The sequence below is a fragment of the Prionailurus bengalensis genome, chromosome D3 (genome assembly GCF_016509475.1).
Source record: "Prionailurus bengalensis isolate Pbe53 chromosome D3, Fcat_Pben_1.1_paternal_pri, whole genome shotgun sequence".
NCBI classification, from domain to species: domain Eukaryota; kingdom Metazoa; phylum Chordata; class Mammalia; order Carnivora; family Felidae; genus Prionailurus; species Prionailurus bengalensis.
The window spans coordinates 80,014,582-80,040,291 of record NC_057356.1 but is presented as its reverse complement, the minus strand read 5'-3'; the positions used below and the strand labels follow the sequence as shown (position 1 = coordinate 80,040,291).

The 25,710-nt window shown below is 34.2% G+C and overlaps 1 protein-coding gene across 6 annotated transcripts in view; it reads right to left on the bottom strand.

Annotated features, from left to right (window-relative positions):
- The window catches only part of RELCH (RAB11 binding and LisH domain, coiled-coil and HEAT repeat containing), a 116,739-nt gene that overhangs the window by 58,634 nt on the left and 32,395 nt on the right, over positions 1–25,710 (bottom strand). For 5 of the 6 annotated variants that reach the window (XM_043559022.1, XM_043559024.1, XM_043559019.1 and 2 more), the window contains exons 3-11: positions 23,963–24,034; positions 23,796–23,851; positions 23,581–23,694; positions 20,869–21,072; positions 20,672–20,763; positions 19,769–20,053; positions 16,822–16,897; positions 15,649–15,744; positions 3,310–3,422 (exon numbers count right to left, since the gene is read on the bottom strand). In XM_043559022.1, coding sequence (XP_043414957.1) covers positions 3,310–3,422; positions 15,649–15,744; positions 16,822–16,897; positions 19,769–20,053; positions 20,672–20,763; positions 20,869–21,072; positions 23,581–23,694; positions 23,796–23,851; positions 23,963–24,034 — 1,108 coding nt within the window. The remainder of the gene's footprint in view (positions 1–3,309; positions 3,423–15,648; positions 15,745–16,821; positions 16,898–19,768; positions 20,054–20,671; positions 20,764–20,868; positions 21,073–23,580; positions 23,695–23,795; positions 23,852–23,962; positions 24,035–25,710) is intronic. The other variant, XM_043559023.1, reaches the window with a different exon arrangement.

The following is a 25,710-nucleotide window of genomic DNA, read 5'->3' as shown; positions in this document are numbered from 1 at the left end:
TAGTATCTGAATATTGTTTTTTCCCCACTAGTGTCTTAAAAGAATGAGAAGGCACGTATATTGGTTTCATAAATGTTTGACTCTTTTAGTAAACGAACTTAGGTGAAATGTAGGCATTACAAACACTTGCATGAAACCATCATGCGAAATGACTTTAAATCATGAGCCACCATCTACATAGTAAAGATATATCAACTTGTTGAAAAAATGTTAGGCCCCTGAAGGCAAACTTCTTAGCCAGCAAAGTTAATGCTAAAAAGTGTAACAGTTTTGAAATACAGATTGAAAACAGAAAAGGTCAGATAGCCTATCGATTATTAACAGCATTGGAAACAGGCTCCCATAATGGTAAAAATAAATGTTCCCACTTGTACTAAATCGCAGGACAGGGATTATTTGACTAGTATTTGATGCAGGTAGGAATATGGTGGCAATTATGGTTGTTAGCAAAGAACTGGCAAAAAGCACCATTATTAAGCATAAAATGAAATTCTTCTTAGGAGACAAAGAAGCCTGAGATTTATTAAGTCAGGAAAAGTAGCAAGTGATTATATGACAAATACATTATGCTAACTTAAACATTCTGCTTTGTTAATTTGTTACTCACATTATACACGGTAAGTCGACTGATTAGTCTATTTCAGTAAATACTTTTATATCTGTAAGGTAAAAAATTTAAGCGTGGGCACGAGTGCTGAATTCCTGACCTAGCTCAACCTGATGTAAGGCCAATAGGTACTTTTGGCCACCAGGTGGCAGCTATTAGCTTTCCATGCAGAGTATGAAAACAGCCTAGAGATCCGAGGTTTCTGCCTTGCAAATTTAAAAATAACAATGTAATAAATGGTATTTAATTATTAAGTTGTCAAGATAGGGAAGAGTATTTTTCAAGGAGAAAAAATATTAATTTTCTTAGCACCATCAAACTGTCCTTAGAAAATTTTTAGTTTGCAATGAATAGTACTAATACAGTGATTTAATTTCCCTTCTTTTTCTTTCTTTCTTTTTTAAAAAAATTTTTAATGTTTGTTTATTTCTGAGAGAGAGGGAGAGACAGAGTACGAGTGAGGGAGGAGCAGAGAGAGGAAGACTTAGAATCCCAAGCAGGCTCCAGGCTCTGAGCTGTCAGCACAGAACCCGATGTGGGGCCTGAACCCATGAACCATGAGATCATGACCTGGGCCAAAGTCAGATGCTTAACCTACTGAGCCACCCAGGCGCCCCAAATTTCCCTTCTTTCTATTGGACTAGCATGTGAGGACTGCTGGTGTAGATTCATCTTGACTGGATCCTGAAAGGACATGTTCTCCACTTGCTCAGGTATATTTTGGTAAGAACAGGAAAGAGATAAATACTCATAATGTTTTAAAATCTATATGACTATTTTTATTCTCAGAGTTGAGAGATACCTTGTATTTAAAATTTTGAGCTTTTACCCCCCCCCCCAAACCAAGAGCACACTGTACACACTGTATGTTAGCCAATTTGACAATAAATTGTATTAAAAAAAAATAAAGACTTTGACTAGAATAGCAGACCAATTTTTGGAAAAGTGTTATACAGATTTTTACTGTTTATAAACATGGACTAGACCTAGGTCTTCCAAAATATGTTTAGGTCTTTTATAATATTTGTAAGGTTTTAAAATATTTAACATCATTTGTAAGATTTATTCCTTGGAATCTTACCCTTTTTTCATGCTAATATAAATGGATATGGTTGGACCTTGAGACATTCAGCTAACTGAGAAAATCAGACAAAGATGTATACTGTAAGACATCATTTATATGAGGAATTTTAGAAAGCTGACCTTGTAAAAAGAGAGTAAAATGGTAGTTACCAGGACTTGGGTGTGGAGGAATTGGGGATATGCTGTTTAAGGATACAAACTTGGAACTAATTGATAAATAAATGCTGGAAATATAGTGCACAGCACAGTGATTATAGTCATTAATATTGTATCATAAACTTCAAAGTTGATAAGAAGCTAGATCTTGTTCTCCTTACAAAGAGATAATAATTATATGACATGATAGAGGTATTAGATAACACTTTGATGGTAATCATATTGCCATATATAAATGTATCAAATCAATCTACTGTATACCTTAAACTTACACAATGTTATATATTAATTATATCTCAATAAAAATAAGAAAAATTAAAATAAAATAAAAAAATAAAATTTTGAGCTTTAAGTGGCTCAGTTGGTTATGCATCTGACTTTGACTCAGGTCATGATCTCATGGTTCATGGGTTGGAGTCCCAAGTCAGGCTCTGCTCTGATAGTACAGAGCCTGCTTGGGAGTCTCTCTTGATCTCTCTCTCTCTCTCTCTCTCTCTTTCTGCCACTCACCACTCGCACTTTCTCTCTCTCTCAAACTAAATAAATAAACTTAAATATATATATAAAATTTTGAGCTTTACTTGTTTTATGATTTTCCAACATTCTCAGATGAGGTAAAAAGTGACAGTCAGTAAAACAAGTATTGAATATGTAAAGTTACCTACCTAATCGTAAAGTACAATACTATTGTTTTGCAAAAGTGTAGGCAAAACTTTTTCATTAAGACAGAAAATTATAACAGAAAAACATTCCAAATGCCCGTATTTTACCATCCAGTGCTTAGTCAAACCTATTGACCCACAAGGATGGTCTGTTCACGTTCACACCTGCAGAGCTTCACTTAAAAGCTCCACCTTTATTTAAAGATTTTACTGAGGTAGACATCATTATCACTTGATCGCAACCTATTCCCTGTTCTTCTGGGAAGTCACCTTGATGTGGGTCCCTTTACCACCCTCAGACAGAACTAATTTCTCCAATCAGGTATCAAGAGTTGTGAGCACTTGAGTCACGACAAACAAACAAAAAATACTATACCCCTCTAGCCACATAGTAATTGGTTTACAGACAGCCCAATGATGCGGAAATTCATATATTAACTATTTTAGTTTTTGTGGAGCCTGTTAAGAAGCTGTGATCTATGTAATTCATCTGCGGGAAAAAGGGGGAATATTTAGGAGTTCTTAGAAATCACAAGTGAAAGATAAAGGCAAAGAAATATTTGAATTAGAAGTTTAAAGGTAACTAATATAAAAGTGTACAAATTCAACGTGAGTAACTGGAATAACAAGAACGAAGGCACGGCAGAACTCTGTGAATGAGGCCAGTGTTTCCGCTGTTTGTTAAAATAAACACCGGGACAGAAAGAAGGCATTTAGATTAAAGTGCTAATCTTGGTGCCACATTAGTGAAATGAATCAATCAACATGATATTTATTTCCCAAAGAAGTAGTCACACCTACCTCTGCTCATCATCTGGCCTCTTGATCAAATTGAAAAGTATATGGAGAAGCTGATCTCTTTCTTTAGGCTCAGGATGTAGGCATGCTGTACACAATATGAGGGGAATCAACTCCTAAAGAAATATGAAGGCGGAAAAAGTCAAAGTAAAAATGCGTTGCAGAATATGCTCTTCTTCCCCCAGAGTATTCTTAAATGGACATTTAAAATGAAATAAATCACAACATACAAAAGAGCAAATTCTAACTCTGTAACATTGGTAATTCAAGAGAAAACACTGGAACATGTATTTATGTGGTGGTTGCAGAAAGGTGTGAATCACAATGTAATAAATAATGTTACCGAAGATTCCACTAACCTTATTTTCTTATCCAGTCCTTCCCAATCGTCTACTAGTTTTTGGACTATAGAACACTATAAGCTGACACAGGAATTTTATTTTTGAAGGTGTTTTTGAACAAAAACTTGCAGAAGCTAGCTATCTTTTAAAGCTTGGAAAGGTAACAGAAAATCAAGACAACTCATCTCACTTCCGCAAGTACAGTATCATCTGTTTTTATTCAGATTACATATAAGTAGTAATTCTGTACCTTCTCACTTAACCCTATGGCTCATTAAAAAGAAGACCATTTCCATAAGTGTTCACTGCTCTCAGCACTGCTACAGAGTATCAGCAGACACGGTTTATGGTCAAGTGGAGATTTTTAGTAATATCGTTACTTGTTGCACATTCAACGTGCAGAGGTAAATTCAATATTTTGTAGGAAAGTAATAACACAAGTTTATTTCTCTCTGCCAAAGAAATATTTAAACCAAATTTATTTCACATTTTAATTAAAGTAAGACAAAATTGTAACATATATGAAAAAGATATTAATGTTTTAAATTCTGGAATGGATTTTCAAATCGAATGAGAATAAAAGTCCAGAAGTGATACTTTTGGGAAAAAACTTTCTAAATTATGAAAATAATATTTTATCGTTACTTTTCAGTAAGATATTAAAGACGTAACTATGATGTAATAAGAACAGAATGATTACAGCCCCACCATTTCTTCTTCCCATCTATCTTCCTACCTACCAAAAAGTGCTAGTAGATTAAAACAGGAACTGACTGCTATGTAATAACGCGTGATACCCTGCAGAAAAGTCTACACTGTAGGGCAAGTATCTTCCTGTTTTGAAGATGCTTCCTTAGAAATGGACGATGCTATTTTTTAGAGGAGCTGAGACTGAAACTTAAAGGAATGACTTGAAGTTCCTTTCTACTATTTCTAAAGTCTTTACATATTATCTTAAAATTATAATTACCTGGTATAAATCTTAAATTGAAAGTACGAAGATAGAGAGGAGAGCTAAGAATACATCCGAGAAGTAAAAAGGAATTTGAAACGTTTATTCAGTCATCTTTCTATTTGGGCACCTCTGTAGGTTTTGCATTAGTGAGCAAATGAAAAGGACAAGAAACAAAAAGTAATGAGGGAAAATGATTTTGTACTGGGAATGGAAGGCAAAGTATAGATATGGATCCTGTATTGTTCAGTAATGTTTTCACCAAAGACTCAATATGATGCTTGATGGATTAGTCCTGACTTTACAGAAACTGAACAATCTTATGAAATACTAGAGTTGGAGACCATTAATCTCAAGGACTCTCCTAATCCTTAGAGGATTCCATTTAGACTGCTAAGAGCCAATGATCCTCCTGAGAGTACTAAGACACTGCATCATCAGCATATCCCACTGAGAGAAGAACCTTAAAGATGAAAAAGCAGTTATTCTAGAAGGCACTAACAAAAGGAGAAATTATTTTAATGTGTGAAAATCAAGAAAAGCCCCAAATATTTTATTTGTATTTTCCCTCATGTCAGATTCTTCTTTCCCAAGTTTTCTTGCTTTCTCCTCAATGTTCTTCTTGGCTTTCCATTATCTCTACATATATACTTTTCCATAATCTTCCTCCATTCTCTTTCTATTGTACCACTCTTTAAAGATAAAGTTATGAAACACAGGTAATATATTTGCTGTAATTACAACTATATACATACATACTGTTTAAAATATAATTATTTAGCTTCTTTATCTCAAAAACAAGCATAGCAAAATAATTGTTCAACTATTCTTTGTGCCTTACATTTTCCCCCCTTTTTTTAACATCATGAATCTTAGTGATCCTTAATCAGAGAGGAAGTTTATGTCCTACTATAAAGAATCTTTTAACTGAAATACGGCTATAGATGTGCCAAACTGAAAACCTAATGAAAAATCACAAACCTCTCTGACTTTTAGTTTCTACAAGTAAAACATACAAAAATTAAGATTAGGGTAGAAATGGAAAATACTTCATATACATTAATTCCCTTATCTATTGCTTTTGGAATTGTTAAGTTTTCCTTCTGAGATCAAAGTTGGCCTCAAAAAGTCTTAATACAGGACTTACCAAAGCACTTCTCAAGACAGGAGCTATTACCAACCAATTCACACATGGGAGGAAAACCTTTGTCATTTCTTGTACCCTCAAGACTCTCAAATTCTATGAATTTAGGGCTCTGAAGGAAAATACTTTTCCCTTTTCTGAATCACAGTAATATGTTATATTGCTATTTGCTTTTATTTCTTGCTGACAAAATTAACAACATATAGGAAGTCACTGCCTAACATTTTTGGATGATATTCTATGCCAAGGAGAATTAGGTACATCTTGGCACAATAATGGCTAAAACAGTTATGTATAAAGTAGGCCAGTCTCTTCCTCTTTTAGAAATACAGAGCTGAGAAGAGGCCCAGTAAGTGATGGTAGAAAAAAGAGGAAAGAGGAGTTTGTTTCTCATAGAATCAAGGATTTTAATTGTTAAGTTATGACTGGCTCCAAATATCTTAATTCCTCTATCATTCATTTATTTACTCACAAGTTCTATTTGTACCACTCTTGAAATAATGAATTCTGTATGTATTTGCTGTTGTATGTTCACATTTATTTACTGCGAATTCATCTTTTTCAAGCTTCTGAAGTATTGATACATCCACATCAGAATTTATTAAATCTGCTTTACCATTTGAACATTATTCATAAATTTATAGATTTGAATCAATATTCTCTCTTTGGTATCATCTCTCCAGTTGAAGAAGTCTAGTGTTTTGAAAACACGAATTCTTGAATAAAACATTTAAAAATTGGTAGCTGAATCTCCTTCAGAGGACAAGGTGACAGTGGTTCAAAAATGTCTTTAAATGATTGCATATTAAAAAATGTATTGAGAATAAGAGAGAAATGTTAGACATCATATCTAAAGCTTAAGAATTTTGCACATTAAAAGATCCTTAAGCAAATTAGACTTAAGATTGCATGTTGATGAAAAATAATAACCATGGTGAGAAAACACCTATGGTTTTGGTAACATATCCAAAAGGTAATGCATCTCCCTACACACAAAAATTTACTGTGTCCACATTTCTTTTTTGTGTGTGTGTGTGTGTCCACATTTCAAGGCAACAGAAATCTTAAATATTTTATTTAAAACATGTTTTAGTAACTGAGAGTACTCAGTAAATGTGTATTGAAGTGAAATGTAAAACATGTCCTACAGATCACTAGAGAGGGAATCATTGCAGTAATCCTTTTGCAGAAGGCATTCCAATACTTTATTATCATTTTGGAAAAGAGATTTCTAAGGCCTTTAGAACTCATTAATCTAAAAGGCTTAGTAATTTACATTTTACTCAAGTAAATAACTTTTGCAATTTTAATAACAAAGCTGGTTCTCCCTATATGAAGGATCATCCACCACTCAAACTCTTAGGTTGCCAATAGACTTTTGTACAGAATTAAATAAGAAAGGCCTATACCATTTTATTTTATTTTATTTTTTTTCAACCTTTATTTATTTTTGGGACAGAGAGAGACAGAGCATGAACGGGGGAGGGGCAGAGAGAGAGGGAGACACAGAATCGGAAACAGGCTCCAGGCTCTGAGCCCTCAGCCCAGAGCCCGACGCGGGGCTCGAATTCCCGGACCCGAGATCGTGACCTGGCTGAAGTCGGACGCTTAACCGACTGCGCCACCCAGGCGCCCCGGCCTATACCATTTTAATTCTCCTTTCAGTTCTTAAGTAAAACAAAGTAACTTTTAATGGTAATAAATCATTTTAGAGATAGAAATGTCTTTAGAGAATTTTACATTTGATTTTATGAATATTTTTACTTAACCTTCTTAGTCTTTTAAAGATTAGTGCCTTTAGGCTACAAAAATGGGGATGGGGTAAAAAAGGAGCTAAAACAATGTGAATGATTAGATGTTGGGTGGGGGAATGAAGGCAAATTTTAACATTAAAAAAAGCATGGAAATGTTGATAAGATAATGACTTCAAGATCTGAAAGAATTCTAAAACAGAAAAGAAAGCATTACATTTAGATCAGATGCCAATGAGGAAATGTTTGAGTGCTTCCTGTCAAGAAGAAAAAATTCTACAGTTCTAGAAAGGTAATACATTAATCTAGTAAATTATAGTTCGCTGTTTGCCCTTACTCTTTCATTACAATTATTTCTTAGGGGTGCCTGGATGGCTCAGTCGGTTGAGCGTGACTTTGGCTCAGGTCATGGGTCATGATCTCGTGGTCCGTGGGTTTGAGCCCTGCATCAGGCTCTGTGCTGACAGCTCAAACCCTGGGGCCTGCTTCAAATTCTGTGTCTCCCTCTCTCTCTGCCCCTCCCCAGCTTGCGCTCTTTCTCTCAAAAATAAAAAACATTAAGGGGCGCCTGGGTGGCGCAGTCAGTTAAGCGTCCGACTTCAGCCAGGTCACGATCTCGCGGTCCGTGAGTTCGAGCCCCGCGTCAGGCTCTGGGCTGATGGCTCGGAGCCTGGAGCCTGTTTCCGTTTCTGCATCTCCCTCTCTCTCTGCCCCTCCCCCGTTCATGCTCTGTCTCTATCTGTCCCAAAAATAAATAAAAAAAACGTTGAAAACAAAAATTAAAAAACAAACAAACAAAAAAAAACATTAAAAAAAATTATTTCCTATAACTCAAGCTTCATTTAAAACTTTTGGGTAGTTGTTATTTTAAAATTTTCCATCTAGTCTTTTGCCTAGAAATTTAAGCAATACCAAATTACAATTTAAATTAAAGTTATGATAAGTGTACACCTTTTGATTTAGATTTTCAGCTTAAACTTGTCGAGATGTTGACAGTAATAGAGTTAGAAAGAAAGAAAACAAGAAAGCAAGAAAGCAAGAGGGGTGCCTGGCTGGCTCAGTTGGTAGAGCATGTGACTGACTCTTGGTCTTGGGGTCATGAGTTCAAGCCCCATGTTGGGCATAGAGCTTACTTTAAAAAAAGAAATAAAAAGGAAGAAGGAGAGAATATTACAAAGACTTACACAAGGAAAAAAAAAACACGAAAAACAAGATTACTCACCTCTGGAAAAGTTCTATACTTCAAAGGCTGCTAAAATACCTATTCTTAGAATTATTACAATTCCTGAGGCTCAACCTTCAGGAAGCCTACGTAAAATATTTGAATGACTTTAAAACTCTGATACTGCTAAAGAGTATGTGATTTACTTCCAAAATTAACACATCCATACACATACACATTAAATAGGTAAAGAAGATGGACCAAGCTTACCACTTCACCATACTATTTTACTATTCTTACTGACTATTCTATTGCATAACTCTTGCAGGGGTTCAAAACAAGTCTCTCCAAAATGTGTCACTTTGACTTTTTTGAGCTAAAGCCAATCAAAATCCAGCAGCCCCAAGAAAAACTTTACCTCTCAAACTACCAAAAAGAATTTAGATAGGGGGCCTGGCCAGAAAGAGCTATCACCAAGAGATAGCTATTTTATTTGAATGACTCATCTGTATGGAGGAGAAACATCTAATCACCAAACATCTGTTCTTTTCTTATTGTCCTGTGAATCACCCTCCACCTCTTTCTTACCCCATTCCTTTGCTCAAGATGGAAACTGAATTGCCCAGCTTGTCCTTGGGTCTTATGTTGCTATGGGACCCGCATACAACTGTGAATTTATTTTTCTCCTATGAATCTGACCTATGTTAAACTGATTACTAGACTAGCCAAAGAACTAGAAGGGTACAAGTGAAACCTTTTCCTCTTCAACACTCTCATTGAGTTATAATTACCTGGGCTTATTTAAAAACATAGGTAAAAAATTCACCAGGGAGCAAACATGAATGCCAATATAAAAGAGCAAAATTTGGTTTCTCGTAAGATGAGATACTTTAGAGATACTAACTATATTTAAAACTTTTAGGCAATTGGTTCTCTCCTTTGTCTCTGTTTTTTTTCCAGCTTTAATGAGATTTATTTTATGTATCATAAAAATTCAATTGTACATTCAGTGGTTTTTAGTATATTCAGAGTTGTGCAACCATCACCAATCTAATTTTGGAACAATTTCAACCTCTCAAAAAAAAGGCTTGGACTCATTCCCCATTTCCACTTGCCCATCCCCATTCCGGCCCAGACTTCTTTGTTTTTCCGAGTCAGCTAGCTGAACGGCACATATTTCCTTGGCATAGAATGAAAATAAAAGTTAAATTTAGATGTATTATTTAAGAATGCTGTTAGAAGTAATCTTTTATGAAATCTTATTTTTAAATTACAGAATTTCCCCTTCAAATGCATTTGAAGCAGAGCTTGTGAAGAATCAACTTCTTTAGCTTATTTACTAAATACATATATTTATTCTATTCTATAATTTGGTTTGAAAGATTGAAGTTCTTCAATGAACCCATTAAAATGAATTACTATATAAGCTACAAAAAGAAAATTTGTTCATGATTTCTTTTCCTTCCCAAATCAATAGAACATGTTCGTAGGGGTACCTGGGTGGCTCAGTCAATCGTCTAACTCGATCTTGGCTCAGGTCATGATTTCATGGTTCGTGAGTTTGACCCCCACATTGGGCTCCACATGGAGCCTGCTTGGGATTTCTCTCTCTCCCTCTCTCTCTGCTCCTCCCCTGCTTGCACTCTCTCTCTCTCAAGATAAAAAAAAATAAACTTAAAAAAATATATATAAGTTGGTGGAAAAAAAAAAAAGATTATCATTACTTAACAGCATATAGGAGGAAATTTTTTTTTTTACTTTTTATTACTTCTGAAATTGGGATGTACCTTACAATGGAGAAGATGTCATAATTTAATTGGAATTCTTTCTTAAAGGTACTTAATTATTACAATTAATGGCATCTTAGACTTGAAATATGGTATGTTAAATTTAGAAAAATGCTATCATTGTGACCAAAAGATTGAGTGAGGGTGTTTACTTATCTTTTAAAAAACAAATAACACTAACATCTATATTCACTGCACTTTCCACTTTTATTAAAAATAAAAGTTTGGGGCGCCTGGGTGGCGCAGTCGGTTGAGCGTCCGACTTCAGCCAGGTCACGATCTCGCAGTCTGTGAGTTCGAGCCCCGCGTCGGGCTCTGGGCTGATGGCTCAGAGCCTGGAGCCTGTTTCCGATTCTGTCTCCCTCTCTCTCTGCCCCTCCCCCGTTCATGCTCTGTCTCTCTCTGTCCCAAAAATAAATGTTGAAAAAAAAAAAAATTAAAAAAAAAATAAAAGTTTAATTTATTAGATAGCTTTAATCAACCTTTATGTCACCCCCCCTTTAAAACAATGGGTCATAAAATCAATTGAATGGATCATAAAGAGCATTGTTTTTCTTTTTTATTATTTATTTAGCTATACTCTTTATTAATTAAAAATATTTATAAAATCATGTTTGATATTGATTATCTTCTATTTTAATGTTTTATATTTCATAAAGGTAAGGCTTGATTTGTCAAACTTTAATTTTTTTATTTTTTTAATTTTTAATTTTTTAATTTTTTTTCCAAACTTTCATTTTAATTATATCTGTAATTATATACTGGCACATCAGGTAAAATGCCTCTCTTACTGAGAGTGTGGCCAATAATATCTGAAAAAACACTAATTTAAAACATGTTTAAAAAACTATTATAAAAAGGGATGCCTGGGTGGCTCAGTCAGTTGAGAGTCAGATTCTTGATTTTGGCTCAGGTCATGATCCCAGGGTCATGGAACCATTCCCTGTGTTGGGCTCTGCAATGAGCCTGGAGCCTGCTTAAGATTCTCTCTCTCCCTCTGTCCCTCTCTCTCACTTGTGCTCTCTCTCTATAATTTTTTTTTAAATTAAAGAAAATAAAAAATAAATGAGACTATAAAACAACTAGATATTATGCAGCCTTAAGAATGAGAAAGTTCTTTATGTACTGACATAGAAAGAAACAAAAATATGTTATATGGAAAAAAAAAAAAGCAAAGTAAAGAATAGTGCATAGAGTGTAGTACCATTTGTGTGAGTCATGGAAGAAAGATCATATATTTGAGTTTGCTTACACACACAAAGTATCTGAAAAAATACAATGCAACTCTAAAATAATATTTGGAGACCTTAATATCTCAGTTTCAATAATGGATAAACCACTAGATAGAAGATCAGTAAGGAAATTGAGCACCTGAACACTATAAAATAATTAAACATAACAGACAGATACGGAACACTCAACCTGACAACAGCAAAATATATATTTTTCTCAAGTATGGAACATTCTCAAGGACAGACCAGATGTTAGGCCAGACAATTCTCATAAATGTTAAAACCGCAGACCAATATATCTTATGAATTTAGATGCAAAAATGTGAAAAAAAATGTGCAAAAATGTACAAAAAAATACTAAATCCAACAACATTATTAAAAGAATTATACATTATGACGAAGTGCGATCTACCCCGGAATGCAAGGGTGGTTCAACACATGAAAAATCAAGAACATATTATACTACATCAAGAGAACGAAGGGATAAAAATCATCATCTCAATGCAGAAAAAGTATTGACAAAATTCAATACCCTTTTTTGATAAGAATATTGCAAACTAGGAACAGAAGAAAATATTCTTAATATGATAAAGGGCATTTATGAAAAACCCACAGCCAGTATCATACTCCATGGTGAAAGACTAAAAGTTTTCCCCATAAAATCAGGAAGAAGACAAAAATGTCTGCTTTCTCAAAACACCTCTATTCACCATTGTACGGTAAGTCCTAGCCAGAGCAATTAAGCAAGAGGAAGAAATAAAAGCCATCAAAATTGGAAAGGACAAAGCAAAACTCTATTTGCAGATAACGTTATTCTAGATAAAGAAAATCACATAGAATCCACCAAAACCTACTAGAACTAATAAACTAATTCAGGAAAGTTATAAGGTATGAAATCACCACAGAAATTATCATTTCTGTTTCTATAAATGAGCAATGAATAATCTGAAAGGAAATTAAGGGAAAAATTCCATTTATAATACCGTCCAAAACAATGAAACATCTAGGAACAAGTTAAACAAGGAGGTGAAAGACTTGTACACAGAAAATGAGAAAATATTGCTGAAAGCAATTAAAGACATAGATAAATAAAAAGAATTCTATGTTCATGAATTAGAAGAATTACTGCTGTTAGAATAGCAGTACTCTCTAAAGTGATCTATAAATTCAGTGCAATCCCTATCAAAATTCCAATGACCTTTACTGCAGAAATGAAAGTGGAGTATCAAATTCCTATGGAACTGCAAGGGGCTTAGTACAAAGCTACAATAATCAAAATAGTGTGGCTGGTACAGGCATAGAGATAAGCATAAAAGACCAAAAGAATTGGTCTCACAGAACTGAGAGTCTAGAAATAAATCCAAACATCTGCAGACAAATGATTTTTGACAATGATGCCATAACTATTCAGTGGGGAAACATTTCAACAAATCGTGCTGGGACAACTGGATAATCACACGAAAAGAATAAAACTGGATCCCTGCCTCACTCCATATATAAATATAAAATGGATTAATGACCTAAATCTAAGAGCTAAAGCTATAAAACTATTAGAAGGAAGCACAGGGATAAATAAATCTTCCTGACCTCTGACTTGTCAATAGATTCTTAAATTTGATACCAAAAACACAAGCAACAAAAGAAAAAATAAATAAATCAGACTTAATAAAAATGAAAAACATTTGTCCATCAAAGGACATTATCAAAAATGTGAAAAGACAACCTACCAAATGGAAGGAAATACTGCAAATCATATAAAAGGGTTTAATATCCAGAATTGTTCTTACTCCTATGGCTCAAAAGCAAAGACAAACAACCCAATTAAAAAATGGGCAAAAGACTTAATAAAATATACTAGAAACTAATAATATTTATTGCATGTGAGATGGTGGCTCAGGGAGAGGGGAAGAGTTTTTGTTGTTTATCCTCTTACATTTAAAAAGATGTTAAACCTGGTGAATATATTACTTAATCAAAACCTTAAATCCTCTTTCTAATTAAGCAGCTAGGATATTATTATGACCAATCAGTTTACTGAAGGACGTTTTAATTGTATTTGCATACCAACAAAAAGGCTTATACTGAAAGAGATTATATAAAAACTTGAGAAATAAGAAAAATTAAAATATCTTTTAATCACAAGACCTTTTTAAAAATATATATTTAAGGAATTAAGATGAAATATTAAATAAAAATAATCTAATATCAAAGGATGAAATGAAATAAAAGTTTTGTCCTTTCATGCCCTGGGATTGGTTTCAAACCAAACCAAAATAAACTTCATTATTTACCAATTTAATTTCAAGAAAATACAACTTTTGATACAAATGGTAAATTTTCTGATAGAATAACGTACAAATAATTATACAGATAAACGATCACTTCTTCATGAAATTATAAGTATGTATTTTTTAAATACAAAAACTAAGGTCAGCCAGAAAAGTAAACATCATACCACAAACAAAATATGTATGTATAAATACATATGCTTAACATATATATTTATATATAATGTATCTGATTACTGATGATGCAAATTCATAAATACTTCATGCAGTACAATCAGATTTTAGTGGTAGAGTCTTTTATGATAAAAAAAAAAAGGGGAAATTAAAATAAAAAAGGCTTAAACTGCATCTCATAACAATTAGGCTTCTGTGATATTTTAAAGATTATATTAAGGAAATATAGTAAAAGGGATGCAAACATTAATGCATTGCATTGATTATGTTACAAGCTAAAAAAGGAAAAGAAGCTCAAACACCATTCTGCCAGGCAGAACTGCAAAACAATCTGAAATTGGACACTGATCCTTCAAGATACAGAAAATTTTCCACATGTATTAATATCTCACCACTATTTTTATATATTAGGTAAAATAAAACCAACAGTAAGAAAACAGTCTTTTAAATCTTTTTTTAAATCCAAAACACCTATAGGAATAAACGTTTTTAATATGTTTTACATGTAAGTCTCTACATGTAAGTCTTCTTGAGGATCAGTACAAATTTCTTGTGCTAAACACATAATTAAGAATAAGCTTTATATGGTTTTGCCAATGCATTGTGTACCTATCATACTGTAGGTCCCATGGATTATGATTGAAATCAGTGGTAAATATTAAGAAGATGATAGAAGAAACTTATAGGATACATTCTAAAATATTCTTAACCCGTTTTTTTATTTTAAAAAATGCTGTGAACTGGAAGTCGATTTCATAAACTGAATTATTCAAGTAAACTATTAAACTTGATTACAAAGAAATCATCCACTGGCATTTAAATTAGATAACAGTAACTTTTTATTAGTCTTTTCTTGGTTAAATAGAACTCTAAAGATAACTCTCTACAGTGTGGCTCACAACAAAGGCTAAGTGTGCTAAAATATATTGGCTACTATAGTTTGGATATTTTAAGCATGTGTCAATAACAAGTTAGCTACAAGAAAAACAAAAGAAGGTACTTTCAAAAGTTACTGTAGTCAATGCTATAACTATCCTATCATCATAAGACAAGTATAATTATTGACAAATATAATAAAACTAACAATAGGTAACTACGAGTACATTTAGGAAAAAAGTTACATCATTAGTCCCAGTTAATTTTCAACACACAGGGTCTATTTTTGTAGACATATTAAGCATATCGTATCGAGGGCAGAGATCAAATAAATTAGTTAAAAAACGGACAGTATTCATGGCACATAAATGGACCTACAGTAATAGTTAGTGCTGCAGAAGCTAATGATGCTTTAAGCAAAATTGGGAAAACATGAATACCATGCAGTTTTACCGAACTCACCTGACAGAGGTGTAAAACCATTCTCTAGGAGCAGAGATGCATGCACAAAAGTAAGAATATGATTGCAAGTAATAGACTTTAACAAAATAAAAATATAACACTAAACTTCAAAATGACAAAAAATGGACAACACGATGAGATTACTGGGATGAAAACACTTTTGTGTGTCTCACCTCTCTCTTTGCCAACAGCACATTAGGAACAATGTGTGGCAGGCAGCGTCCCAGCATTAACATGACACTTTTCTCACTGTCTGCAATCCGAGACACCTAGAAAAACCAAAGAATTAATAAATGATGACAGTATTTATTATGATGGCAGTGTAGAACTTCCATGTGTGATGGTACCTGAAGTTCATGCTTTAGACCCTGCCACCTCTGCTCCAAATACACATCCAAAATTCCAACTTATGATGGCAATGATAATAACAAGAACATCACCATCGTCAACAATAACTGTGTTCCCAAACAGGATCAACATTTCCATAAGCCAGAAATGGATCGAAAACACCAGTAAGAAGCAAGGGTGAATCCAAAGAGCCCCACTAGGCTGCAGTTCTGGGAACAAGTAGGGATAACATAGGACTGAGGCAGCCTCAATGATCTTTTTTTTTTTTTTTTATTCTTGAAAAGATGCCCACATTGCTACAATCTATGATTACAGTGATAGTTTATAGAACGAAGCCGCATGCAAGAGGAGGCCCGTGGAGGTTGACCCAGTCTTGCAGGGAGGATGGCCAGAGGCCAGAAATGCATCCAAACCAGCCTCTAGCTCTTTCACGTTCTCAATGACATTGTGAAACAGAAGCCCGCGGGAGGTCAAGTGGGATCAACCACAAAACAACCAGAAAGGGAGAAGTGAGTATAAAGATAGAAAAAAATTTTCATGAAATACCCTCTCAAGACCAGCCTCCCACAATTACAAAGCATTTGAAGAAACCTAATCTGAGAGCTAACAGACCCAGCAATTGAAGATAACCATTACTAATGAAGTAAAAAATAATGGAGTAATCTAAAAATAACTAAATATAAACAATGTGTACCCTTACATTGGTTTTCTGAATTGTACCAAAGAGAGGCGTATTACCATATGTCAGTAGACATAACAAATTAAAAACAGACTACAAAAAGTCAATTTAATACTAAATAAACTTTAATCCAAAGAACAGAGAAATAATCAACTATCTTCCTTGAAAGTTTAAAATTTTAGGAACTATTCTTAGAGCATTATTTTAAAAAATAGATGGGTATTTGAAATAGTCTTATCACAGTTGCTTTTGGATGAGATACTGAAAAGAAAAACCAAGTGTTTTAATAAAGTTCCAAGACAAAAATGGTATAATTTACCTCTGATCCTAAACGACTATCTGCTGACATTCGACAAAAAGAAAGTAGAGCTTGGTGGAAAGCAGGAGACAATTTCCTAGAAGAAAAATTGGATGAAAAGGGGACAATACCAAATAGTTACCACTGGCATTTAGAAGGTAAGCGGCACATTATAACTCCCATTCCTGCATTAATCCTGCCCCTCAAATGCTGACTAGATTTTTCAGCCACCAATGACTTGAAGGACACTTCAGCAGAGAATTATACAGGGGAAAAAATTAGCAGTCACTGCTGATCTTAAAGTTGTTTGATGTTATGTGAGTGAGCAGCCTGTAAATATCAATGAATCAAACCTGAAGTGTACAGCAGGTCAATGATTATAGAAAGGATTTGCAAAATCTGAAATGAGGACTTTTTTGTCTCCAATTCTCAGTGGTCCCAGAAAGGTAGATAGTGGATACAAGCTGCTGACAGGAATCAAAGTTTTGCAGCCCTATCTAATGATAAAGTGATAAACCTTAATGTTAGAAACCCACATAAAAGAGGGAAAAATTAAAATAAATGAAGCAGAGGTTCAGTCAACATTCAAGGTATTTTGTAAAGAAAGTATTTTTTTGTAATTAAAAACATTAACCTATTCATGTTAAATAAATGAGGTTAAAACATTTATATTTCTAAAAAGACACTAGTTTCTATGTAGTAGTATTCATAAAACATGACTGAGTTGTACTTCACGTGCTCAATCCACAAAGGGATAACACTAAAAGTTACAAAACGGAGCTTATTTAGTATACACTACAAAGTGGCATTCAGTAATTTCTATGATGACAGTTAGCGTAATGTACCAAATTTGAGTCTATTTGCTCATTTATGTTCCTTTTCCCGTATTCTTTCAGGAGACTCTCCCATAATCCATTGAACTGCCCAAGCGAGAAACCACAAATCAGCCTTTCTCTCTCCCTTTCTTTTAACCTCAAATCCAACCAAGCTTTTACCTTTTATCTAAAATTCTACCCGCTTCTTTCTAATACAAGTCAGGCTTACTCATTTCTTACCTGGATTCTTCCAACGGATGCCCTGCTAGTCTTCTTTCTACCAGTCTTGCTACCTTCCAATCACCTCTACCTCAGAGGACTCTCTAAAACTTAGATACCATCACGTCCCATGAGGTAAAATGGCTTATATGTCTTAGTCTCTGCTTAAACCTTACTAGATTCTTCTTAGTTCCCCAAACGTGCGGTATTCTCCTCTCCTCCCTGAGAGGGAACACCCTTCCTCCTACCTCTTTGTCTGGTTAACTCCTACTTGGTTGTTAGGTCTCAGGTTAGACACTTCTTCCCTGAAACCTTTCCTGCTCTGATGACTAGCTTGGGTGCCCTGATTGTGTGTTCCCAAAGCAAGCTGCACTTCTCTTACGTTACTATTTTTCATACTTTATTATGATTGTCTGATTGCTCGTCTCTCACACTATAAGGTTTGTGACTGAAGGGATCACAGCATGTTTTGCCTTCCACTATATTCCTTGTTGATACCACCTGGCACATAGTTAGTTAAGGGCTAAAAAAATTAGTTGAACAAATTGAACGACCATCTTTCTCTAGGAAGTGGCTTTGGCATATCAAAAGAAACAAACGGAAGTACTCCTAAATACTAAAGAACTACTACAAATGCCATTATGGTTGCATATCATAACAGATTTTTACGACTCTATCTTACCCTACTAGAAAAAAAAATGTACCTTGAGGACTGAGCCATAGCTACTTCAACTCTGTAACCTCCCTTATACCTAAAGAAAAAGTATGGCTAGTGGGTATACAAAAGGTTGTGGCTCATCAGTGGAAAGATTTTCTTAAAAAAATAAAATACAAAAATCACATACTTCTTACTAACAATGAGTAAAGTCTAAAAGAAATCAGTCATGCTTTCCTATTATACCCCAATTTTAGGTGTAATATCCATCTATTCAATAGGAAGAGGAGGGGCGCCTAGGTGGCTCAGTTAGTTAAGCGTCAGACTCTTGGTTTCAGCTCTGGTCATGATCTCACAGTTCGTGAGTTCAAGCCCTGCACTGGGCTCTGTGCTAACAGTGCAGAGCCTGCTTGGGATTCTCATTCTCTCTCTCTCTCTCTCTCTCTCTCTCTCTCTCTCTCAATCTCTCTCTGCCCCTCCCTGGCTTGCTTGCTCTCTCTCTCTCAAAAATAAATAAATAAACTATAAAAAAAAATAGGGAGAGGAAGCATGACTGTGTGGTTCAGAATACACCATAGCATATTTGTGAGGATTAAATAAATTAGGATACATAAAGAATTTAGAACTGTGCCTAAAATATAAAAAAGAGTATAGTAAATATTCTTTTCTTAAAATGACTTTTTCATATGACAACCTAAAAACATTTTTAATTATATTGTCTCCTCCACTGGAAAACCTGGATCGTAAAAGGGCAGGTGCCATTATTTTCTCATCAAAGTTCAATCACTGAGACCCAACAAAAATTAAATGAATCAAGAGGATATTAATAATACAATATTAGTAATGGGAGCAGACACAGGAGAAAGGACTAGGAGCAGAAACAATTCCCCTATTTACATTGGTAACTGTAATACCAACAGCTCATACTGAGTCTGTTAATGACTGGATAGAGAAAAGTTAAAAACCAACCACTACCAGTGCTTAAAGCACATAGAACATACATATTATTTTATGAGTTTAAGTACTTGGCTAAGACAGAAGCTACCCCATTTATGTTCTAATCCTCTTTAATATAATTTCACTTAGTAATGACTTTGTGATAGGTTTTTTTTTGCTGTTGTTTGGTTTTTTTGAGACATGTACTTTGCTATGTGTTCGTTTCATGACAAATGTAAAAGCTCATACACGTGACCTGCAAAATAAACAATGAAGCTCCTCCAGTTTGGCAAGAAACAAAATACATGAAAGATGCACTTCATGACACAGGATGCATACCAACCTATTGGGTTTATCAAAATGGACTGTGTTTTTACTTGATGGAGAAGAAGAGGGCATTTCTTCTCTTTCTCTCCTGGGGAGAGAACTTGGGAAATTCTCCTTAGGAATAGCGGAATCCACTTCATCTGATTTTGAGAGATGGATATCCTTGTCTTTTTCCTTGTCTGAACTATTTATAACTGGATTCTGTCCAGTGTCTTCAGAGTCTTTATGATCCAAAGAAGGCTGAACAGAGTCACAAACCACTGGGATGGCAAAGTGTTCATTTTTGAGGAAGTCCATTTCACTGTAGAAAGAAAGAGAAATTATCAGAGAACAAGTATATTTCTTAAAACTTTGGCAAGAGCATAAACCTCGCAATAGATTTAATCCATTAAACATATAACATATTAATAGAAAATTGGTTGGCAACTGATTAATCTTTTCTGTACCATATTCACCAATGCTTCATATACCTAAAAGTATAGCTACAAACTCAATGAAGCATAAAAATGGCTTTATAAACTCTGCTTTGAACTGGCACTTTTCTGTATTTGAAAATTGGGAAAAAACTGCATCCAACCCACAGGATTACAAGAAGGACTAATGAGATAATCTGTGGGAAATATTTACAACATTAGTGTGAGGGAGTTATTAATACTGACACAACGAATAAACACTATCTTATTCCTTGGTTCCAAGAGTTAATCAATTATATGATTACTACAATTACTTAATAACTTTTGCAGGGGTGGGGGGAAGAAGATATTAAATATATAAAGCAATTCAAAGACATTTTTTCAGAAGTATTAGAATATGAAAAATTATGTCTTACAACTGAAATGTTATCTTATATATTTATATAACGTGCCAATTTCTTTTAAATCTTTAAGAGATTTTTTAGAAATGATGATTAAGTACTAACCTTTCAAGTCTTCTGATTTGCTCCATCAAAGACCATTTCTCACTATTTAATAAACTAATTTTATCTTCTAATTTCTGTACTAGCAAGGAGTTCTAAAATCAAAATGGGAGAAAAACAGAAACTCAAGATCTCATAGCATGCTTTTACACAGTTTAAAAACTTTTTGTGGACTTGACTAGTTAGTTAGTATTACTCACCTCTACAGTCTGAGGAGTTTCAAGGCTTGGAGGAAGGTTGCCTAAAACTGGTGTAAGAGCCTCTAATTCATCTTCTTCTACACCACTGGCCACATCCACAAGATCTTTCCCAGTCACCTGATGGTTTCCAAAATCTCGGTAGAGCTGCAGTAAGTCTGGAGGTTTTGGAATGTTTAATCCTACATCATCCCATAGTTCAAAATCCTAAAAGATAAATAATAACAACATTAAAAAAAAACTACGATGAAATTTTATCCTGCATTTTTGAGATTCATTTTATTCCTTACAGGCTAATATCTTGAAAACCCAACTAATCATAATGTTGTTGTAAGGTCAAAGTGTGAGGTCCAAGTTGGTTAACTTATTTTACATCTATGTTCCACTGTCTAATATTATTCTTGTAAGTTTCTCCATGTTCTAGGTAAACAGGTTTAACTGTTTTAGATGTCAAATTGTTGCACATTTTATGAAATCTTTTTATGAAAACTCTCAAAAACGTTAACTCTTAACTTTCAAATTGCGTTAATTTTCAACTTATAAAATATACTTAAATATTTGCATGAAATCATAGAACAGGTCTATATGAAGAAAATCTTAGTTCATAAATTGTACCCATTATTTACAAGTAAATTCATTGATGGCATTAATTTTGTTCTTCCTTTATTATTCTAAACTACACAAATTTAGTGTAATCTCTGGTGGGTAAGCAAGCAATTTAATCTGCTTGCTTTCTTGTTATAGCTGTTTGAATCTAATTTATATTATTTTTCTTAAAAAGTTTTTTTCTAAGTTTATTTATTTATTTTGAGAGAGAGAGAGTGTGCACAAGTGGGTAGGGGCAGAGAGACAGAGGGAGAGAGAATTCCAAGCAGGCCTTGCAATATTAGCACAGCGCGACGTGCAGCTGGAACTCGTGAACCATGAGATCCTGACCTAAGCAGAGATCAAGAGTTGGATGCTTAATTGACTGAGCCACCCAGGTGCCCCAATCTAATTTATATTATTAAAAATGCTTTCAACAATTTTCAGAATCCAAATAGCTGCTCTTTGGTTTGCTGTACATAAAGCATTCTCTTGAATTCAGTCTAACACAATTTTATTACTGAAGTACAAAAAGGCATAGCACCTCAAGCATTCTAAGGGCAAAGATTTTTTTGAAGAGCTTTATAAAATTCCAGAGTAATCAATCACATGCAAATATATTGTCCTATCATTCTTTCTCTAATACATCAAAATTTAGTAGTAATTTGGTATCTTGTAACTTATTTATTTATAATTTATTTGGGAAACCTTCTTTGAGAAACTATGCCATATTCATCTGAATGTTCTAAATGTGATACTCTTATTCCTTTGAGATTTTATTTGAATAATGACAATAGCCATTATTGACGTTTAAATCTGAAGCAGATATAAGGCAGGTATTAAAAGTGGGGGCATGGGGCGCCTGGGTGGCGCAGTCGGTTAAGCGTCCGACTTCAGCCAGGTCACGATCTCGCGGTCTGTGTGTTCGAGCCCCGCGTCAGGCTCTGGGCTGATGGCTCGGAGCCTGGAGCCTGTTTCCGATTCTGTGTCTCCCTCTCTCTCTGCCCCTCCCCCATTCATGCTCTGTCTCTCTCTGTCCCCCCCAAAAAAAAAAAAAAAAAAAAAAGTGGGGGCTTTGGAGAAATCAGACTCAAGTATGAAATTCCTGTCTCCATTTATTACTGTTATAAATTAACTGGAAACTTAAACATATCATCTGTAAAATGGGTATACTTACCTCTGAGGATTTTTGTAAGGATAAAATAAAATGTATATTAAGGTCTTAACCCAGTGCTTGGCTTACAACAAGAACTAAACAGATTTAAGCTTTAAAAAAATTATTAAATGACTATTGCACATATGATTCAAATGTCCATTCATCCATCTATATTCAACAAACATTTATTGGATATCTACCAGGTGTTTAGAAAAAGGAATAAAATATTGTTGCCATTCAGGGGCTTTCACCATTCAAGAGTGAGGACATAAAGTATCATATGTACTATAATTAAAGAACTGTCAAGAATTGAGAGAGGAGAAAGTTTCTATCTTGAGGCAGAAGGAAAGATCTTGGAAAGGTGATGACCTGTGTGCACTCTCATGGAAAAGGTTTAGGTATTTACAAGGCACATGGCAACAAGGGGACAGGGGAACTAATTGTATTTCAGCGACAAGGGGAAAGAATGAACAAAAGCACAAAACTCCGAAGGAACCAGATATGCTGAGGGGGATGCCAGCCCTTCTGTTTGGCAAGATTATAATAAACAGGCAAAAGCTAATTTTGGTGAGGCAGGTGGAGGATAAGCTAAAACAAAAGTTGAGAGTGCTTTGGAGTTTAGAATTGATAAGGAAGGATTTAAAGTAGTAGGCAGGAGATGGCTGACGTGAAAACAGAGCTGTTTAGAAGGCAGAGATCTGAATGAGATGTAGAAGGCGGAGATCTTAATGAGATGAAATAGAGGTAGTGGGAGCAAGACAGTGACAAAGTGGAGTGTGGCAATGGGAGGATGACCAAAAGAATACTCGACTGTGCGGGTGCACAAGTGTCTGGTAACTAGCATTATAGAAGTTTACTGTATGACTTCTAGAAAACTAAAGAAACTAGGTAAAAAAGAAAGTAAGCACGTTGTAAGTGAAAAGGAAACAAATCATTGTCCAAAAAAAAAAAAAAAAAAAAAAAAGTAATTGTACCTGATCATCATTTTCATCTGAAAAGGTTATTGATGTAAGCTTGTAGTTATTCTTCAATAAAAATTCATTGACTAAGAAGTTTAGAGCTCTCTTTTCAAGAGGTTTGATTGGTTCCTACAGGCAAAATAAAAGATACAATACTATAAGCGTCCTTCCATCAATACTTGTGCTACCATTTTATGTGGAAGATACTTTTAGGTCTGTCATTCACCCACCTGAATTTCAGGACTTGATTTGTAATTTTTTCGTTCCTGTAAAGGAACTTCATGTTCTGGTGGAAGAAAATATAAATAATACTTTACTACTTTACATTTGAAAATATCTCAGCTACTTCTACATCGTCAAAGTAGAAAAAGTCTCAAAAAAGTTTTATGTACACCACCTGCAGCCTTTGTCAGGTTGGCTCGGAGGGCCTGAATGGTCTCCTTGGCTTTCCGTAGTTCAAACTCCAGGACTGGACAGGGATTTGGAATAAACACACACAGGCATCCAACCAAGAAAGGGGAAACAAAAATAAAAAAAATAAAAAGCAAGGATGGGTATGAAAAAAAAATACAATCTGTATTGAAAACAGAAAGCATGCAATCTTTATGAAATTTGTGAACGCATGCAGCAGAGTTGGTTTGCAAGCAAACTGGTGAATGTTTTCCATAGTTTTAGAATTCAGGGGGATTGTTGATCAAATGTTCTAGCTGTCTGACAAGGAATAGCTCTATTTAAAAATAAAATCTATGGCATACTCTCATTTAGGCAAATAAAAATAGTAGTCATCTGGGTGCTTGTACTTCCCTCACTGAAGGTAAGAAAATGCAATGGAACATTTTCAGGTGACATAGTTTAGGGGAAAAGACAAAAACTTAGATCAAGTCCAAGAAAATATACTTAAAAAAAAAGTTAAGGGTATTTTTAAATGCATTATATAGAATAATGTTATAAATCAATATACAGAAACATTAGTGAATATATCCCTTCATTAAGATATTGAAGAAATACGGTTTAAATATTTAACAAATGTTGTCATAGCTGTAAGCTTTTCTACCAACAAATGTCTGTTTTCTACAAACAAGCATAGATATGTTAAACACATATCTCAAAAAATGTTCCTATGGGTTTTAGGTTTCATTTAAAGCCAAAGGGTAGACACAGTTTGTCTTTCAATTTTTATTTAAGACCATTCTAAAGTGAATGTGTTAATTCTAAATGCAGAGTACCTAAGGATACTAAGTAAAATTACGTAGGATTTCAAAGTTTCTGATAACTCTCCAAATAGATATCTGTTCATGTTAAGAGATACTAACTAATGAAACTCAAAGATTTCTCTTGCTATTGATAAGATAAACATGAATCTGAGGAAACATTTTTAAAAGCTCTTTAAAATGTTTCATCATAAGCAAGATTTAACTATATGCGTCGTTACTGGGAACTGTCTTTAAAATACATAACTATTGCTCTGAAGAAAAAGCAAGCTTAACTGCGGGGGGAGAAGCCATTTCCATGAAGTAAAGCTATGGGAAAATTAAGTGATCTTTGTCACAACTAGATATTTAAAAATTATAGTATTTAAATAGTTCTGCATAAAATCCGGCAAATTAAAAAATTTAAAGATGGCAAGTTTTTCCCGATTGGCTAATAAACAGAAAAAGAAGATGGCAATGAGATGCTCTCAGAGACAATACAGCTATAAAAATATATGGAAAAATTAGGATTCACTCAGTTTGCATATTTCCATTAAAAACTTAAGATGTAATTGAATCACATCTAGTACATGAAGGCCAATTATTTTGATGCACAGAACTTCACTGCAGCAACATGAAAGCACAACTAAAAGTCAGATGACATGTATGTTACTTCTTTTTTGGTAGTTAGCAATGCTGATCTGCAAACATTTCTGTGCAACAAAGTTAAAACATTTTTCCTAAAACTTACACTTCTGGAAACAGAGTTTGTGTTTAAAATCCGACTGCACACATTCAGTGTGTAAGTACAAAACAGGTTTAATTTCAAAGCTCTAGGTAACTGATTTGGATCTAAAAATACTTAACTATGCCTTAAGTAAAATCAGTATATGTATTATGCTTTCAGTATCACTTACAATTTACTAAGACATATTACAGAATAATTGCAGATCAG